General features: G+C 60.5%; 1 protein-coding gene across 1 annotated transcript; it reads right to left on the bottom strand.

The window, feature by feature from the left end:
- Positions 1 to 59: 59 nt before the first annotated feature.
- Positions 60 to 2,019, bottom strand: POLR2H (RNA polymerase II, I and III subunit H). Its single transcript, XM_042881290.1, has 5 exons — positions 1,879 to 2,019; positions 1,653 to 1,736; positions 932 to 1,025; positions 703 to 786; positions 60 to 584 (listed from the first exon to the last, which is right to left on the bottom strand). The coding sequence occupies exons 1-5, from the start codon at positions 1,949 to 1,951 to the stop codon at positions 467 to 469; spliced, it is 453 nt and encodes a 150-aa protein (XP_042737224.1). The 5' UTR covers positions 1,952 to 2,019; the 3' UTR covers positions 60 to 466.
- Positions 2,020 to 15,259: the final 13,240 nt, after the last annotated feature.

Here is a 15,259-nt window from a genome sequence, read left to right as displayed (position 1 = left end):
CATCTACCAGCCTGCCTCCTGGGAAGACAGCCTCACCTCTCAGCCACAACAACCACATCTAGAAAACACATAGCAGTTTAATTAAGGAGCCACACCTGTCTCAGAACAGCACGTTAGAAAATGATGCCCAGCCTTAGCACAGACAGGTGTATGTCCCAGTCCAGCTGCCCCTGGCCAGAGCTGGGGCTAAGCCTGCTTTTGAAGTGCAGGAAGGTGAGAAAAAAAAAAATCAGCAGACAGGACCACAGAGCACCCATGGTCTCCACTGCAAATAAGGGACCAGCCCCTACATGGAAGGGAAACAGTCAGAAAAGAGTGGGATGAAAAGGGGGAATGCCCCCTCCTACACCACCACTGGAGGAGCTGGGCAGCAAAGGTGCTGGGGTGGGATTTGGGGTGATGGTGTCCTGTTTGCTCGCCAGCAGAATGTCTCTGGGGCAGGCAGCCCACTGAGGTGCATCATCTCCTAGAAGGCCAACTTCTTCATCAGCAGGTAAACTCTGGAGTCCACTTCAAACCCATGCAGATTGTTTGCATCTCCCTGAAGGCGCATGAGCAGCCCCCCGTAGGACACGTAAGCAGAGCTGGGGCAGGAGGAGAGGAGCGGTGAGAGCAGGGAAACTCATAGGAGACCCAATCAAGACACTGCTGCCACCCCACCACCCTCAGGCAATGCATCCCCATCTGGCAACAGACACTCACAGGCGTGTGGCTGCTTCTGTGGACGTTTCATCCCCCTCAATCCTGTACACCTTGCCATACATCACATACTCGAACTGGTCTGCCCTGAAATGAGATGAGGGGAACTCAGAGAAGTGCCAGAACTGTCACCCCCCCTCCTTCCCGCAACCCCTAGCAGAGCATCCTCTGGAAGAAGGCACCTCGCAGCCTTTCAGCACCCCAACTCCTCCACCACTGCGAGCCACAGCACCTGGAGGGCCTGTCATCTGTAGGGTTGTACTCCCCATCATCCAACGTGCCATCCTCATACAGGGTGCTGGCAATGACCAAACGGAATTTGTCACCTGGGAGGAGACAGCAAAGGAGCAGTGTGAAGGCACAGCCAGAGCAATGGCAGTCACAGTGGCAGCTGCAGCACAACTGCAGCAAGGAATTGCCCTGGTGAGTTTATTATGAACCTGGTTCCTGTGTATTCTCCAATAGGATAGCAGAAATTGAGGGAGACACGTACTCTTATCTCTCCCTACAGAAATTTATCAGCACTGCAGAGCCACCAGGTCAGCACAACTAATGTTTTCATGGCACACAGCAAGGGAACTGCATGGAGAGCCTTGGAAAGTTGAGCTTGCCTTGGGCAGGTATGGAAGATCAGCCCCTTCCTCATCTTATTTATGGTAAGTTTTCGATTCAGTTAACGTATTTAGGCATGGAAACCCATTTCAAAAGCTCTCCATCAGACCCGGTTGCCATTAGCTAACACAGATTCGCTAAGGGGTATCTCTAGGGGATGGGTCAGACCTGATTCTAAACAAACCCCACAGCGCAATGAGCCCGAATGGAGCTCAGCCCCAGCAGCGCCAGCACCACGCACCCCTGCGACGAAGGACAGCGCAGTACCACGCACACTCCTCTAGCAGCAGGCCAGGCCCCCCTCCTCCCCGGCCCCCTTCCTCCCCATCCCGGCGGCGTACCGAGGTCCACGGGGTAGATCTGGATGTTGACGTCCAGGATGAGGTCCATCTTGAAGGACTCGCTCTCGCAATGCAGGCGAGACACTGCGCAGAGCGGGGCGGTCGGCACAAGGGAAGGCCCGCCGCACCCGCCCCCTCCCACGCCGGCACCGGGGCCGCCCGGAGGCCCGAGTGAGAGTTAAGGGCTCAGGGAAGAAGGGTTGGGAACGGGGGGGTTCCAGCTCACCGCGGTCGAACTTCTTGCCCTCGGGGTCGATATCTTTCACATCGAAGATGTCCTCGAAGAGTATCCCAGCCATGGCGGAACCGCCTCGCGCCCGCTCCCGCAACAGCGCACGGTGATGACGTGTTTCCACATCCGACACACACCAGGCTGCGGGCAGCGGGGCGGAAGAAGCTTCATGGTGGGCGGGGCTAGACCTACGCCTGCGCGGTGCGGCCGGCAGATGAGCCCGCGCGGTCTTCGCGCCGTCAGCAGCGCCCCCTGCAGGCTTGGGAGGCGCACTGCGGTGCGTGTGGGGGGCGGCAGGGGGCGCTGCGCGGCCGCGGATCGCACAGCGTGGGCCGGGCACGGCGGCGGGGAGCGCGGAGCCGGCGGGCACCTCCCAGCGGGACCCGGCTCTGAGCGGGGCATGGGGGCTGCCCCCGGCGACGAGCCGTTCAAGGCCCCCCAGGAGCAGCCGGGGACGGTGCGGCTCTCGCTGCCGGGACGGTGGGGGCAGCGGCGCACCGAGCACCGGGAGGCACACGGCGTCACGCCTCTGCCCTCACGCGTCACCCCCCACCCTACCAGTGTCACACCCTCACGGTGTCACCTTCTCTCTGTGTCAACCCCCCCAGTGCCACCCAGCCCCCGCTGTCAGCCCCTCTCCATGGGTGACACGAACGGCTCGCTGCGGCCGCGCTGTGCCGCTTGGGTGGGCGGAGGGATGCGCGGGTACAGAGGGACACGGAAGGACAGAATGACACAAAGGACAGAGGGACGCGGCTTGCCGGCCCCGCACCGCTGGGGATGAGGAATCGAGGCTGCGGGTGGCCGCCGCTCGGTGCCCCCGCCCGGAGGCACCTGCCAGGTGCCCGCCGTCGCCTCCTTATCTGGAGCCAAACAAACCTTTCCAGCACCTGGTGCCGCTCTGTGCCCGCAGCACCAGCTCTCACCCCCCTCCCCTGGGTCCCAAGGCTGTGGAGACCCCGCAGACCGACTCCAAGTGCTCTGCAGTCCCCGGTGCACTGGGATGGTGGGGGCAGATATATTGGGGGGGGGGGGGAGGTGGAGCACAGCTCTGTCCCTGCCTTAGTGCACCCCAAAACACCCCAGCACACAGTGGGACTCGCTGGGGGTCCCTCCATGTGGCTTCTCCCCAGGTTGAAAGTCCCAGTGCTCACAGTGCTGGGCTCTGTGTGTGTGGGGTGGAGAGGGGAGGGGGGGTTAGCCATGGGGCTGTTATCTTCCACTGATAAATTGTACAACATGAGCGTGGCTTTGAACAGCGGCCAGGCCTCCATCCGGCAGGATGGCGTTGGGGGGCCAACACAGTCTCCAGTGATCTCCAATGGGGGGGGGGGGGTGGTGATGGAGATGGGGGAAGTGGCTTTGGAATGAGGGGCTGATGGGGATGGGAAGCACGTCCTCTGCACCTCCTGGGGTGCTCAATGGTCCTCAGAAGCAAAGCAGAGAGGCACAGCGGGTGGCAGGACCACGGTGGCATCTGGGTGGTTGGGCAGCCCCAAATCCCTGCCTGCACACCAAATCCCTGCTCTCTCCCCAAAGTCTGCCCGGCTCAGGGTGGGAGTGGTGCTTCAGAGGTGGCTGCGGCCCCTCTTATCTGTGAGCACAAAGGAGCCGCAGCACCGCCCTTATGGAGCAAACAGACTGGGGAGAGGCTGGGAGGGCCCGTTGGCATTGGGCATTGGGGTGGCACCGTCCCCACGTTGCGGTGCTATGGGGTGCAGTGGTGACATCCCCCCACTGAGCAGCCCCCCCTAAGGCTGGGGCTGGGCAGGAAGAGACCGAGCCGAAATTAAGCTGTTAATGAGTCTGTCTGTCACCGGGCTGCCAATTACCCATGTGGGTAAGGAGGAGATGATGGAGGTGGCATGGGGCAACCTGGCAGCCCACCCGATCATCCCCTCATTAGCACCGCATAACCCCGAATGAGGGACAAGGCCCTGGGCAGGGATTAGCCCCTTCCCTTCCCTGCTGAGGCCGTGATGGGCGATGAAGGAAGGAAAAAATGAGCTTTGGGGGAAAAATATGTGATAAGTGTCGGTCCTCTGCCCCTGGTGTGCAGGGTCTGGGGAAAGGCCCGTGCCCCACAGCTCTGTCCCTGTCCCCGAATTCCTGCGGGCTGATGCTGACGTCTGTTTTTCCGTGACACCTCAGCCGGTGCTGCAGGGGGGACAGGGCCATCTCCCCACAGCTGTCATCGCGCTGGGCTGTCCCCATGATGGCCCTTATCAGCGGGTGGCCCTGGGCTGCAGGCTGCAGCCCCCGATCCCATGGTGGTGGGGGGCTGCGTGCCCTTTCCTGCCACCCTCTGTGCCCCACATGGGGTATTGGGGATCTCTGGGGTGCTGGGTCCCATGGTTCTTCCCCCAGAACTCACCAGTGCATTCCCCCCCCATCCCAGACCCACCAACCAAACCCGGCCAAGCTGGGTTAGGATGAGAGCTGGGGGATTTCGGAGGGCTCCAAATTAGCTTAATGGCTTTGGAAGACAAACAGATTAGAGAGCTGCAGCAGTCAGGGCAGGGATCAGCTAAATTGGAAGCAGAGGCAGCGCCCCAGTCCCTCCGGTCAGCCCCAGGCCACAGTCCTGCAACACCCACCGGCTTGTCCCCATCGCCCCCATCTCTCCCTGCAGTGCTGGGTCACAGCAGTCCCTTCCCTCTGCCCTGGGTTTTGGCCACGTGTCAGCAGCCTCCGGGCGTTGCTGTGCTTCCCCTTCCCTTTCCCTTCCTGTCCATTCCCCGTTCCCCGTGCCCCTTTTCCCTGCCATGTCCCTTTGCACCACTCTTCCCATGCCATGCAGGCAGCAGGGCCACCACTGCCACCGGGTGAGAGGGGACGTGAGGGATGCCGGGCATTAGAGGTGCAGGGGGGCATGGGGCTGCTACCAGGGCTCTGTCGGTTTTGGAGTGCCATCTCCCAGCATTATTGGTGAGCTGAGTGCGGCAGGTCTCGGCAGAGCAGCAGGAGGAGGAGGAGGAGGGGAGGAAGGCCGGGTGTGGGGGACAGCCTCCTGCTGCCATGTCCCCCCCAGCCTCGTCCCCCTCCCACCACCGCTTCCTGCGCGGGCGGCCCAGGGCTGGCGATGAAAGCCGCCCCAGCAGATGTTTCTGGCTTGTTTTCATCTCATTAACCGTTTCCTCTTTTATTATGGGATAAATTATTAATTGTTCGAAGCGAGGAAGAAAGAAAAGAGAAATCCTGACCGAGATCCCGGGAGGGAGGCGGGCATGAAATGGTACAGCATGGGGAGGGCAGGGGGAAGGGGTCTGTGGGCTACAGGCAGCCCCCCGCAGTGCCCCCAGCCCCAAAAAGAGGACAGGGGTGTGCGGAGAGCTGCCGGCACCTGGCCTCCATCAGCAGCCACTGGAAGTAACCTGGGCAGACAGGGGCCGGGGGGGGGGCTGAGCCACCTGGCACCCGGCACAGACCTCTCCTGCCGCGGCTGAGGATGGACGCACTCATTGCACGTCCCTTCCAGAGCTGTGAAAAGGGGCTCAGCTCCACTTCTGCCCCGTGAAATATTCATGGCCCGCATCCACGAGTTAATTTAATTGCCCTGATGAGGAGCTGAATAATTTACGCTCTTCTTTGCCGGTGGGTCGGGAGACATCATTAGCGGCTGAGCTGGGAGCAGGGGGATGTGTCCCCGGGGCTGAGGCACCGAGACCCCATGCAGCCCCGCAGCGCTGTGCCTGCAGCCTCCCTCCAGCCCCATCTCGACACGCTGGTCCACAGCCAGCAGGATGAAATATGGCTCCGAGAAGGGGCTGGGGCCGTGCCGGCGCGCTCCGGATTCCTGAGATAACGGGGACAGGCAGGACAGGGACCTTTATTTACATTTTTTTCCCTTGAAATGGATGGAACCGTTTCTTGGAGGGACCCCGTCTGGCTGCCATGACACCAAGAGGGGCTGTCTGGGGGTGGCCGTGATTTGGGATTCATTCCCCTGAACCCTGATGCTCATCCTCTGTCCAGGCACCCCATGCAGAGTGGGGCAAACCCCCAATTTTCCCATCCTCCAGCAGAATGTGGGCCCGTTCCATGCCCTCCCTTCTTGCCCAGCCCTATAGCTCAGTGGGAAGCTACATCCCATGCCTGCTTGGTGGCCTGGGTGAAGCCCACAGCAGTACTGCTTTATGGCCACGCCAGGAAATCTGGGGCCAGAGGCCGTGGCCGAGGCAGGGCTGAGCCAGCGGGGCAATAACACCCGCGTTTCCTCCCGGCTGTGCCGCATCCGGCAGCCCCGTGCCGTGGGGTAAAGCAGAGCTGGGGGGCAGAGCCCATCCCCATAGCAGGGCTGGGGTCCTGCAGGTGTGCCCCGCGCCGAGTGCAGCTGTGCCAGGGAGAAGTTTTGCATGGGATGACCCCAAAATGCCCTCTTGCAGGGTCCGGGCTCTGTGCCATGCCCCTCTCCTGGCATCCCTGCTCGGAGGGGCCAGGGTGATCAGGGTGTAATTAAAAACGCAATTAAGCACTGCCACTTAGCAGAAAAGTCATACAGTTTGGGGATAATTATCTGACAATATAACAAGTTGCCCAACATTAATCAGGCACTGATCTGCTCCTGCAGCTGTGCTCCCCACTCTGGCCCCACTTGCTTAATGGCATCGTTTAGGAGACAGCCATAAATCAGCTCCTTATGGGGGGTCGTGGGGGGGCAGCACGGTGTCCCCTGGCCGTGGGACCCTGTTACCTCTGTGCCCTCATTTGGGGGTTTTTGAGTGGGCATCGCCCATGGGTTTGTGTGGGATACTCTGATGGGGCATCCCAATGGGGTGGCTGTGCTCTGGGGGCACGCTTCCCTCTTCTCTCCCCACGGGAACCCCAGCAGCCCCATGGGAACCCAAGGGATGGGGGTCCTGTGGGGCTGGGAGCTGAATTAGCAGCTCTGAAGGCCATCAGCGAGTGGGGAATTAATGAGTATTTACAGCTTGTGTTTGCCGGCGTTAATGAAGTCCTTGTGCTGGAACAATATTAACTCAGGAGCAGACGGGTCCTCCGCCAGCATCCCTCAGCATCGCCCCTATTCTGGGCAGCCCCAACCTGCATTCAGCTGGTGCATTCAACCAGCGCCCCCATCTTCACACAGTTGCCCCCACGGGCAGCCCCCAAACCCTGCCCTTCCCCGTGAGCTCGGGATGGGGACACAGCCCAGCATTGCCCCCACTTCTTAGGGCCGCGGATAAAAGCGGGGATTGTCCCCTTTGTGCCCATGGGCTGGGGAGGGGGAACCCAGAGGGAACGCGGCAGCTTAAGGCATTCACTTCTCCCCTCATTCGCCGCTTCTGCCGCAAAATCCCATTACAAAGGGCTTAGCGGCCGCGCCGAGGAAGAGGTCACTTGTGGGGGCCCTCGAGAAGATTTCCCGGCCATAAAAAGCGCGAGAAAAGAGCAACCCCAGCGGCACCGCGAGCCACGAGTGTGGCCACCAGCAATGGGAGCACCGAGCCCGCTCTGTTCCCGCTCTGCCCTCCAGGCTGTGCCCGGCAGGACGGTTACAGCCCCCAGCTGGGTTAATTCACCTTTATCACCCCAAAAGCAAATAAAATTGGGCTGTGCATTGATCTGCCGGCTTTACGCACGGCCATAAAGCAGCGGTGCGAGCGGAAGGGCGCTGCCAAGTGCCAGCTGTGCCACCCCACTCCTTGAGTCCTGCTTTGTCTCCACAGTGCCACCGGCACCAGGGGACCCAGTATCCAGGCATACGGGGGGCTGCTGGGAGCCCCATGTTGTGCGTGGGGCGCTGGGTTTGTAATGTAGGGTGGGCGCCTGTGGGGACACGTGGTGGGTTTTGGACATGGAACACAATGTGTAGGGGTGCAGCGTGCCATGGGGGAGGCATGAGGATGAGGCAGGGACACGGCACAGCTGTGGGGTTGGCACCGCTTTTGTCTGCAGCCAGAGCAAGGCGCAGGCGGTCTCTGAAAGGATCAGGGCGAGCGCCCGGGCGGGATGGAAATGAGCCCCCAGGGGTCCGCCCGACACAAAGGCGCCCGCTGGGGTGGGCCGAGACCTTCCCAGCCCCTCGCCACAATGTTTGCAAATAGCAGAGGCCACTTCTTGCGGGGCCGCCAGCAGGGAGGGCCAATGGGGCTCCCACACCCCCAGCCCAGCTGTGGGTCTCGCTCTGCCCTATAGTCCCCCATATAGGTAAGGGGCTGCCCTGGTGGCTTTGTTGGCAGCGTGGGCTGCGGAGCCAGGGAAGCGGGGAGGAATGTCCCCACTCAATGCCCACCACGCCGGGGCTGACAGCCCTGAAATCGGGCTGTCACTTCCCGTCTGGACAGCCCTTCACCTCCATTCGCCGTGCCTTGTTAGGATCCCGCCGCATTCAGCCAAGACAAACACTGCACTTAACCCTCCGGATCCCGACGGCCCCTCCGGAGGATGTGGGGCTCTGAGCAACACAGTGGGCACGGGGATGTGCCACCACCATCGAGACCTCAATGGGATGGGACATCCCAGCAGGGCAGCATCTCTGGAAGCGGTGTTTTAGGGTCACTCCAAGGCCCTCTTCATATCCCCCAAGGGGACACCCTTAGCCCACCCCAAGTCCTCCCTGCAGACCCCACGACCACCCCGAGCCCACATCCCCTTCCCACAGCCCCCCCAGTGGGACACCCACCCCGCAGCACCCCCTGGCCCCGATGAAAGGGAGCGCAGAGCTTTTCCTTTGACACAATTAAGGAGCGTAGGGTCCCAGCGCCTCGGCCCGCCGCAGTGTGTTAAATTAATGTAGCAGAAAAAATCATTATGCGGGGACACAGATGGAAGTGACCAAGCAGAAAATGCGATGTGCAGCGGCAGAGGACCCCTGTTACCCATGTAAACACAGAGGGGAAGGACGGGTTTCCCAGCACTGGGGCGAGGAGGTGACCGGGGTGCCCCTGTGCTGGGGCTGGGGCAGGACCCGCACCGCTAGGGCTGATGTGAGGCACTGGGGTGGGAACAGGGAGAGGGGGTCATGGCTAACCTGGGTGTGGGGCACAGGGCCATGCGTGTGGCCGAACCCAGCTCGCAATTACCATGTCATTATGTGCCGGCACAGCCGCGGCTAACGGAGCGGAAAGCCGGCACCCACGGGAAATGGGGTGGTGGGGGTCCCATAGGGACACCTGGCCCCACGTGTGCATGTACCCTCTTGAGCACACGGGCATCCCCTGAGCACCCCTGGCATCAGGGTCACCCCCATGTACGCTGCTTTGTGGCTGTGGGGACCCGCACCCCATCCAGCAGGGAGGGATCCATGGGAGTTCTGCTCCTCGGGTGGCTAAACCCTAGGGGCAGACAAAGCCTGGGGGTGGCACGAAGCTTCTCAGCAAACCCAGGGGGCCCTGGGGCTGCGCCTTGAGCAGAAATCCCAAATATCAGGCAAAGCTGGGCAGGGAAATAACAGGACCTGATGCCACTTCTCTTCTCTCGCCACCAGGTCCAACCTACTGCCAAGACACGAGCTGAAACCTCATGATTTGACCCCATAGTATAGTAAGATTCCAGGTCTGATTTCACACGGGAGCACGCTGGCAGAGCCCTAATACCCCACACAGCTTAACGCCCCTCGTTAGCCCCCAGCTGCCCCTGATGGTGAGAAGCTGACCCATGGCTGTACCCCAGGACTAATTAGTGACACGTTGGTTTTTGGTCACCTGAGCTCCCAGTGCTGGCATTGGGGTGCTCCCTCTCGGGGTGACACTGGGGGCTGCCCTCTGCCCCAGGGCTGTTAGGGTTATCGCTGTGGGGCTGTGTGGGATGATAACCAGAGCTCCCTGCTGTCAGCACAGCGCGGTGTGAGAGCACATGGGGATGCTCCCTGCACCCCATCCCTGCCTTGGGGACACCCTGGGGACAGCGGATCCTCCCCATCGCCCCCCCTCCAGCTTTGTCTCTCCACATTCCCACCCGCCAAATATTCATGCGGGCCCCTTTGCTCCCCGGGGGGCTGCTAATCCCCCCGAAACGGGCCGGGGGATTGTTGACCGAGCTGCCATATCCCTTGAACAAGCAAGTGTGGGCCCCACAGCTGCTAGAGGATTAGCAGCCACCCTTTCACTGCCGTGGGCCCTGTGCCCCTGCTATGGAGCACCTATGGGGCTGCACATGTGCATGCATCTGTGCAAAGCCATCAGCACGCATGTACATGCATGCAAAGGTACTGACATGTGTGTTCACAAATGCAAAGCTACCAGCACACGTGTGTGCATGCAAGAGACCCCCCCCACCATCTGCATCATACACACATGCAAACATGCAGCATGAGGGCACCCATGGGGCAAAACCCCCTGGGTGAAGGTGCTGGGAGCTGCTGGCTGTGGGCAGAGGCATTGCGAGGAGCAGCTCCCACGCTCCGGAATTGTGGGTCACCGGAATTACATTAATTAGCTGATGCTAATGGTGGCTAATTAGCAGGCGGCTGTGCTGATGCAGAGCCTGCATGGCTGAGCCATGGAGCCACGCTTTACTCAAGGGTGAGACATGTGCCATCGTAGGGGACAGTGCAGCATGGAGTGATGTCGCCAGCAGAGCTATGGGGATGAGGGCTATCGGGCAGCCCTAAGAGCCCCTGCTGGACTGCCCCCAGCTCTTCTGCTATCTCGAGTGCTCCCTTGGGTCAGGGTGGATGTCTGCACAGACAAGTGGGTGTCACTGGATGCCCAAACTGCTGCCACCTTCATCCTCCCTTATGGAGACCCCTGAGTGCCGGCTGGGTACCCAAGATTAGTGGGGTGGGAAGGGAAAAAGACCCTTTGTTGTGTCTGTCCCCATCCTGGATGCTCCAAGTGGCACATGGTGTTGCTGGGGACTGCAGTGGGTGCCACCCCAGGGATGTCCTGCACCACCCCAAGTGGCAGCCAAGGGCCTGTGGTCAATGCCTCATCCCCATTCCGTGGGGCAGACATCCCCACCTGCCCCTGCCCTGACATTTGGTGGCATTTAGGAGCATTTGGGGGCATTGGGGAGGCATTGGGGCTAACGTCAGCCAGGCAATGGGGCGATATGCAGTGGGCATGCGTTCTTCCAAAATCACCAGCGCTGGCACAAGCCACCGTGCCTCTGGTGCGAGCGGAGAGTGTGAAGTTAGGAGATAAAGAAGGAATTAGGAGATAAAGTCTGCCTAATCCCGGCTGCTCCATGCAATTAAAATGAGCTTCACCCTGCTGTAATTGGATGGAAGCTGCCCGCCAGCAGCACCGCGGCCGGGAGGATGCGCCGCGCCGAGCACGGGGACTTATCTCCGCCGCAGAGAAGCGCGAGGGCAGCGGCACCGGGCGCGGGAGTTAATGGGATGAAAGCGGAAAGGCTGACACAAAGGATTAGCACCCGAAATCCCAGTGTTTGCTGGGAAGGTTTCCTCGCATGGCACTGCGGATCTATGCTGGGGAGGGGGCTGCCCTGGCCCCCAGCCGCTCCGTAGGGTCCTAACAATACATCCAGCTCCCGGCATTAAACAGGAATAAAAAAACCCAAGTGCAGATTAAAAGGATGCTGATGAAATGCCAGCAGATGAGTTACAGCCCTAATAAACCACCTCCTCCTGACGGGGGTGGGAACGGGGGGCGGTTTATGAGGCCATTTAGACGGCGCTGGCAGAAAGGTGTAGGAAAGCCATAAAGGCTCCGTCGCCTCTCCTGGCCCCTGAACACCAGAGCACGGCTGTGTCATAAATCCACAGCAAGGCTGGGGGCCCCCGGCCCCACTGCTGCCCCAGGAGAAGCTGGGTGAGGACGGGGTCTGGGTGAGCGGTAGCAGCTGTAGGGTGAGAGAAGGGGTGGAGTCACCCAGGCACAGGGGCTGGGATGTGCCCTGACCATTGGCCACTGCTTGCTGCTCAGCTGGAGATGGGGACAGAAATGGGGATGGAGATTGAGAGAGGGATGGGGATGGGCACAGCAGTGTGGACAGGGATGTGGACACACATGGGGATGGGGATGGTACTGGCTAGTGCTTTCCAGCTCAGGCTGCCTCAGTCAGCCTGACTCACCACATCCGGGTTGGGTCATGGTTTCAGCTTTGTCCTCCTGGGGCACAGCCTCAGCCCCACACCTGGGTGACGCTGGGGACAGTAGGATAGATACACTTGTGGCTATGGAGCCTGAGCCCTCTGAGAGCTGGTGTAGGGCTCTTGGGGAATGGTTTGGGGGCAGCGGGAATCTGTTAGGGGCAGGGGGCAGCTGGGGATCCCCAGGAGCAGACAAGACCCCACGGTCTCCATGTAGGACAAGGGTGGGGGCCCCTCTTGCCATACCACATCCTGACCCAATTTTGGGTCCCACACCTCCCACCGCTTCCCACGCTGCCTCATTAGTGAGGAAAGCCAGGAATGGCACGGAGCATCGGCAGGCTGCGAGCGGGGAGCCGAGCCCAAACCCTCACGCAGAGGGGGAACTGCGGGTTTCTCCCGTCCCTTTGAACTCCAGCAGCAGCCTGGAGCTGCGGTTCCCTGAGCACGGAGCGGGGAATTGGGGCCTGTCCTGGGGTATTGCTAATGGGCACCCATTCATACGCCGTGGTGGCCCTGGGACATCGGGTTTCTGATGCCATCCCAGGAGAAGAGAAGGTGGCAGAGGGGTGGCAGAGTGGGGACGTGGGGCCAGGAGGCGCCCCGTGACTCAGCCCTACGAGAAGCAGAGGTGGGGTAGCGATACCAGTGCTAAAATAAACCAGCGAAGCGCGGGGAGAGGAAATTTCTCATTAGGCAGCAATGTGTCGCAGAACCTGTCTGACACAAGGACTGCCCCACGGCCCCCGGACGGGCACGGAGAGATACTGCGAGATCAAAGCGGAATGAGGGCAATAAAGGGGGATCGGAACCCTTTGGGCTTCCGTCTGCGGAAGGAGGAGTGGTGGGGGGGCTGGAAGGCCCTTCTGGGGAAGATTCCCTGTCCTGGTGCTGGGATGCTGGAGGCACTGTGTCCCCAGTGTCACTCTTTGGGGATGCTCAGCCCTGCTTAAGGAGGGGACAGGATTGTGGTGTGACAGTGGGGAGGACGGGCAGAATGGGCACCATGCCATGTGGCAGAACCAAAGGGGATGGGAAGGAAAGAGTGGGAAGAAAATGATTAAACCAATCCTTTTTTTTTTTTTTTAATTAATAAATAAATTAAAAAAAAAAAAAAAAAAAGCCCTGGGAAAAAAAGGCTGTGTAGGGTCCTGGCACATGAACAGAGCCTGTAAGTGGTCTTAAAAATTACCAATAAATAATCTTAACGGGAAACAGAAGGAGCAGAGCCGGGGCGCTCGTGGGTGTCTTGCTGCTCCCAGTGAGCATGGGAAAGTGGCCGGGTTCCTTCCCTTTGTGCTTTGTCCCCCCTAGGCGGGCTGAGATGCTGCCCTGGCTCTGTCCACGGGGCAATGACCCGCCTGGATGGCGTCCTGCCGTGTTCCATCCCATCCCATCACATGGATGCAGGTTTCCATAGGGCAGCAATGGGGCCGAAGTGCGATGGGGACAGTCAGGGGGCATGGGCACCCATGGCCCCATCCCGCTGGCTGCTGGCTGCCATGGGCTGAGCGGTGCTGAGCCGTGATCCCTTCCAGCTGCTCCGGCCCCAGGCAGCTGACGGGGCTGCTGGAGCATCTCCCTGCCAAGTCACTGAGGTGTCAGCCAAGAGTTAGCAGCGACAACGCCAAGCAGCCGGGCGAGCCGGCCAAGCCGTCCGCAACCTTCCTCCTCCTCCTTCTTCTTCCCCTCTTCCATCTCCTGCTCCTCCTCTCCCTCCTTGCAGGGAGAGGCTCAGTGCTCCCACCCTGGCTGGGTGCCCCCATAGCTGTTCCCCACGGCCAGGGGAAGGGTCCCGCTCATGGGGCAGCCTGCATCCCGTCCACGATGGCATTGGTTTCCATCCAATGGGACCCAACCCTGGTGCCACCCCGGTGTTTCCCCCCCGGGTCAAACCCCTCCATCTGGACCATGCATCCCCCCTTTCACCAGTGCATCTTGAAAGAGACGGTTCCCCTCTCTTGGAACTTTCCAGATCTCCTCAGAGTGGGGAACAATCGGAGCCTTTGTCTTCCCTTAATCTCCTGGTTAGGAATTAAAAGGAGGGAGGGGGGAGGGGGGGGGGGGGGGGAAAGACCCCAGCAGCACAAAAGGCTCTTTGGAAGGGCTGGGAGAGGGAAGAGCTGAGTGCAGGGAGGGCACAAGCAGGGCTCACCCCCGATATATCCCTCCAGGGACACCCCATCCCCATCACTGCCCCCCCTCCCCCATAGCGCACCCATAGTGGCACTGCAGAGCATCCCCACGGGGCGGTCACAGACTCACAACCCACCACCCCGACCCCACAAGAACCACGCGGGCATCACAAAGCTCCATAAAATTCCTTAAATAATTTAATTGAAAAAAAAAAAAAAAGGTCTTTTTTTTTTTTTTTTAACCTTTAGTTAAAAAATATTTGTACAAACGCACGCTCGCATTGATCCGCACTGCTGCCGGTGGTCGCCTTTGCTTTCTTTTCCTGTTAAATGCACCTTTCTTTCTCTCTGTACACATTTGTATGAAGGGAAGTGGCGGGCACAGCACGGGATGCAATACCTCGGGAGCAAACCCTGTGAGCTGAACCCCCCCAAAGCAGCAAAGCCAAGCGAGGAGCAAGCAGCAGTGGCTGCAGTGGGGAACAGGGCTTTGGGATCCCCACTGCAGGGATGGAGCGGGCACGTGGAGCTCCAGGGGTGCGGGCAGGTGGCGCAGAGCCCTTCAGCCGTTGCTGTGCTGCGCAGAGCCGTGCTGCCCTCCCGCTGCTTGCTGTTCCCTGTGGAGGAGGACGGGGTTAATGAGAAACCCAAGGGCAGGTGAGCGTTGAGGAAAGGGGAAAAACAGCACCTGCTGTGCGGCGCCTGGCAGGGAGGGGGGCACCCCGCGGGGAGCCTCAGCCCACTGCACTGCTGGTGGAGCAAGCGGGGTCTGGCACACAGGGCGGGATCAGAGCCCTGGGGAAGGATGCTGGAGGGGCCGAGGGCACGGGGACCACATGTCAGCAGCCCGGGATCCTTCCCTTGCCATGCACTTTGCAGCAGCGGGTGAGTTTGCACCCGGCTCAGCAGCTCCCGTTTGGCATCTGTGACTCACGGAGGCAGTTGCAACACTCCCATGCATGGTGGGAAAAGCAGGCTGCGGCCAAACCCTGTGGTGTGCTGTGCTCCCCATGTGCTGTGGGTCGGGGCTGGCCTCGCTCAGTTTGCGCTCATGGGGCTGCAGTCCCACAGGTCGAGTACAGCACGAGGAGGGAATGGGAAAAAGCACTATCAGCAGCTCCAGATTGAGTTTTGGGGCTGGCTGTGCCTTGAGACTCCAAGCCCGAGTGCCCCACGGGAAGGCACAGGGCTGGCACCCATCTGCTTGGCACCTCCCTGCTGGCACACATCAGTGCCCATAGGC

Source organism: Lagopus leucura, unplaced genomic scaffold, assembly GCF_019238085.1.
Source record: "Lagopus leucura isolate 7727_CA_CO unplaced genomic scaffold, USGS_WTPT01 Super-Scaffold_100029, whole genome shotgun sequence".
Taxonomy (NCBI): Eukaryota; Metazoa; Chordata; class Aves; order Galliformes; family Phasianidae; genus Lagopus; species Lagopus leucura.
Note: the sequence above shows the minus strand (reverse complement) of the source record. Positions and strands in the feature narration are given on the sequence as shown.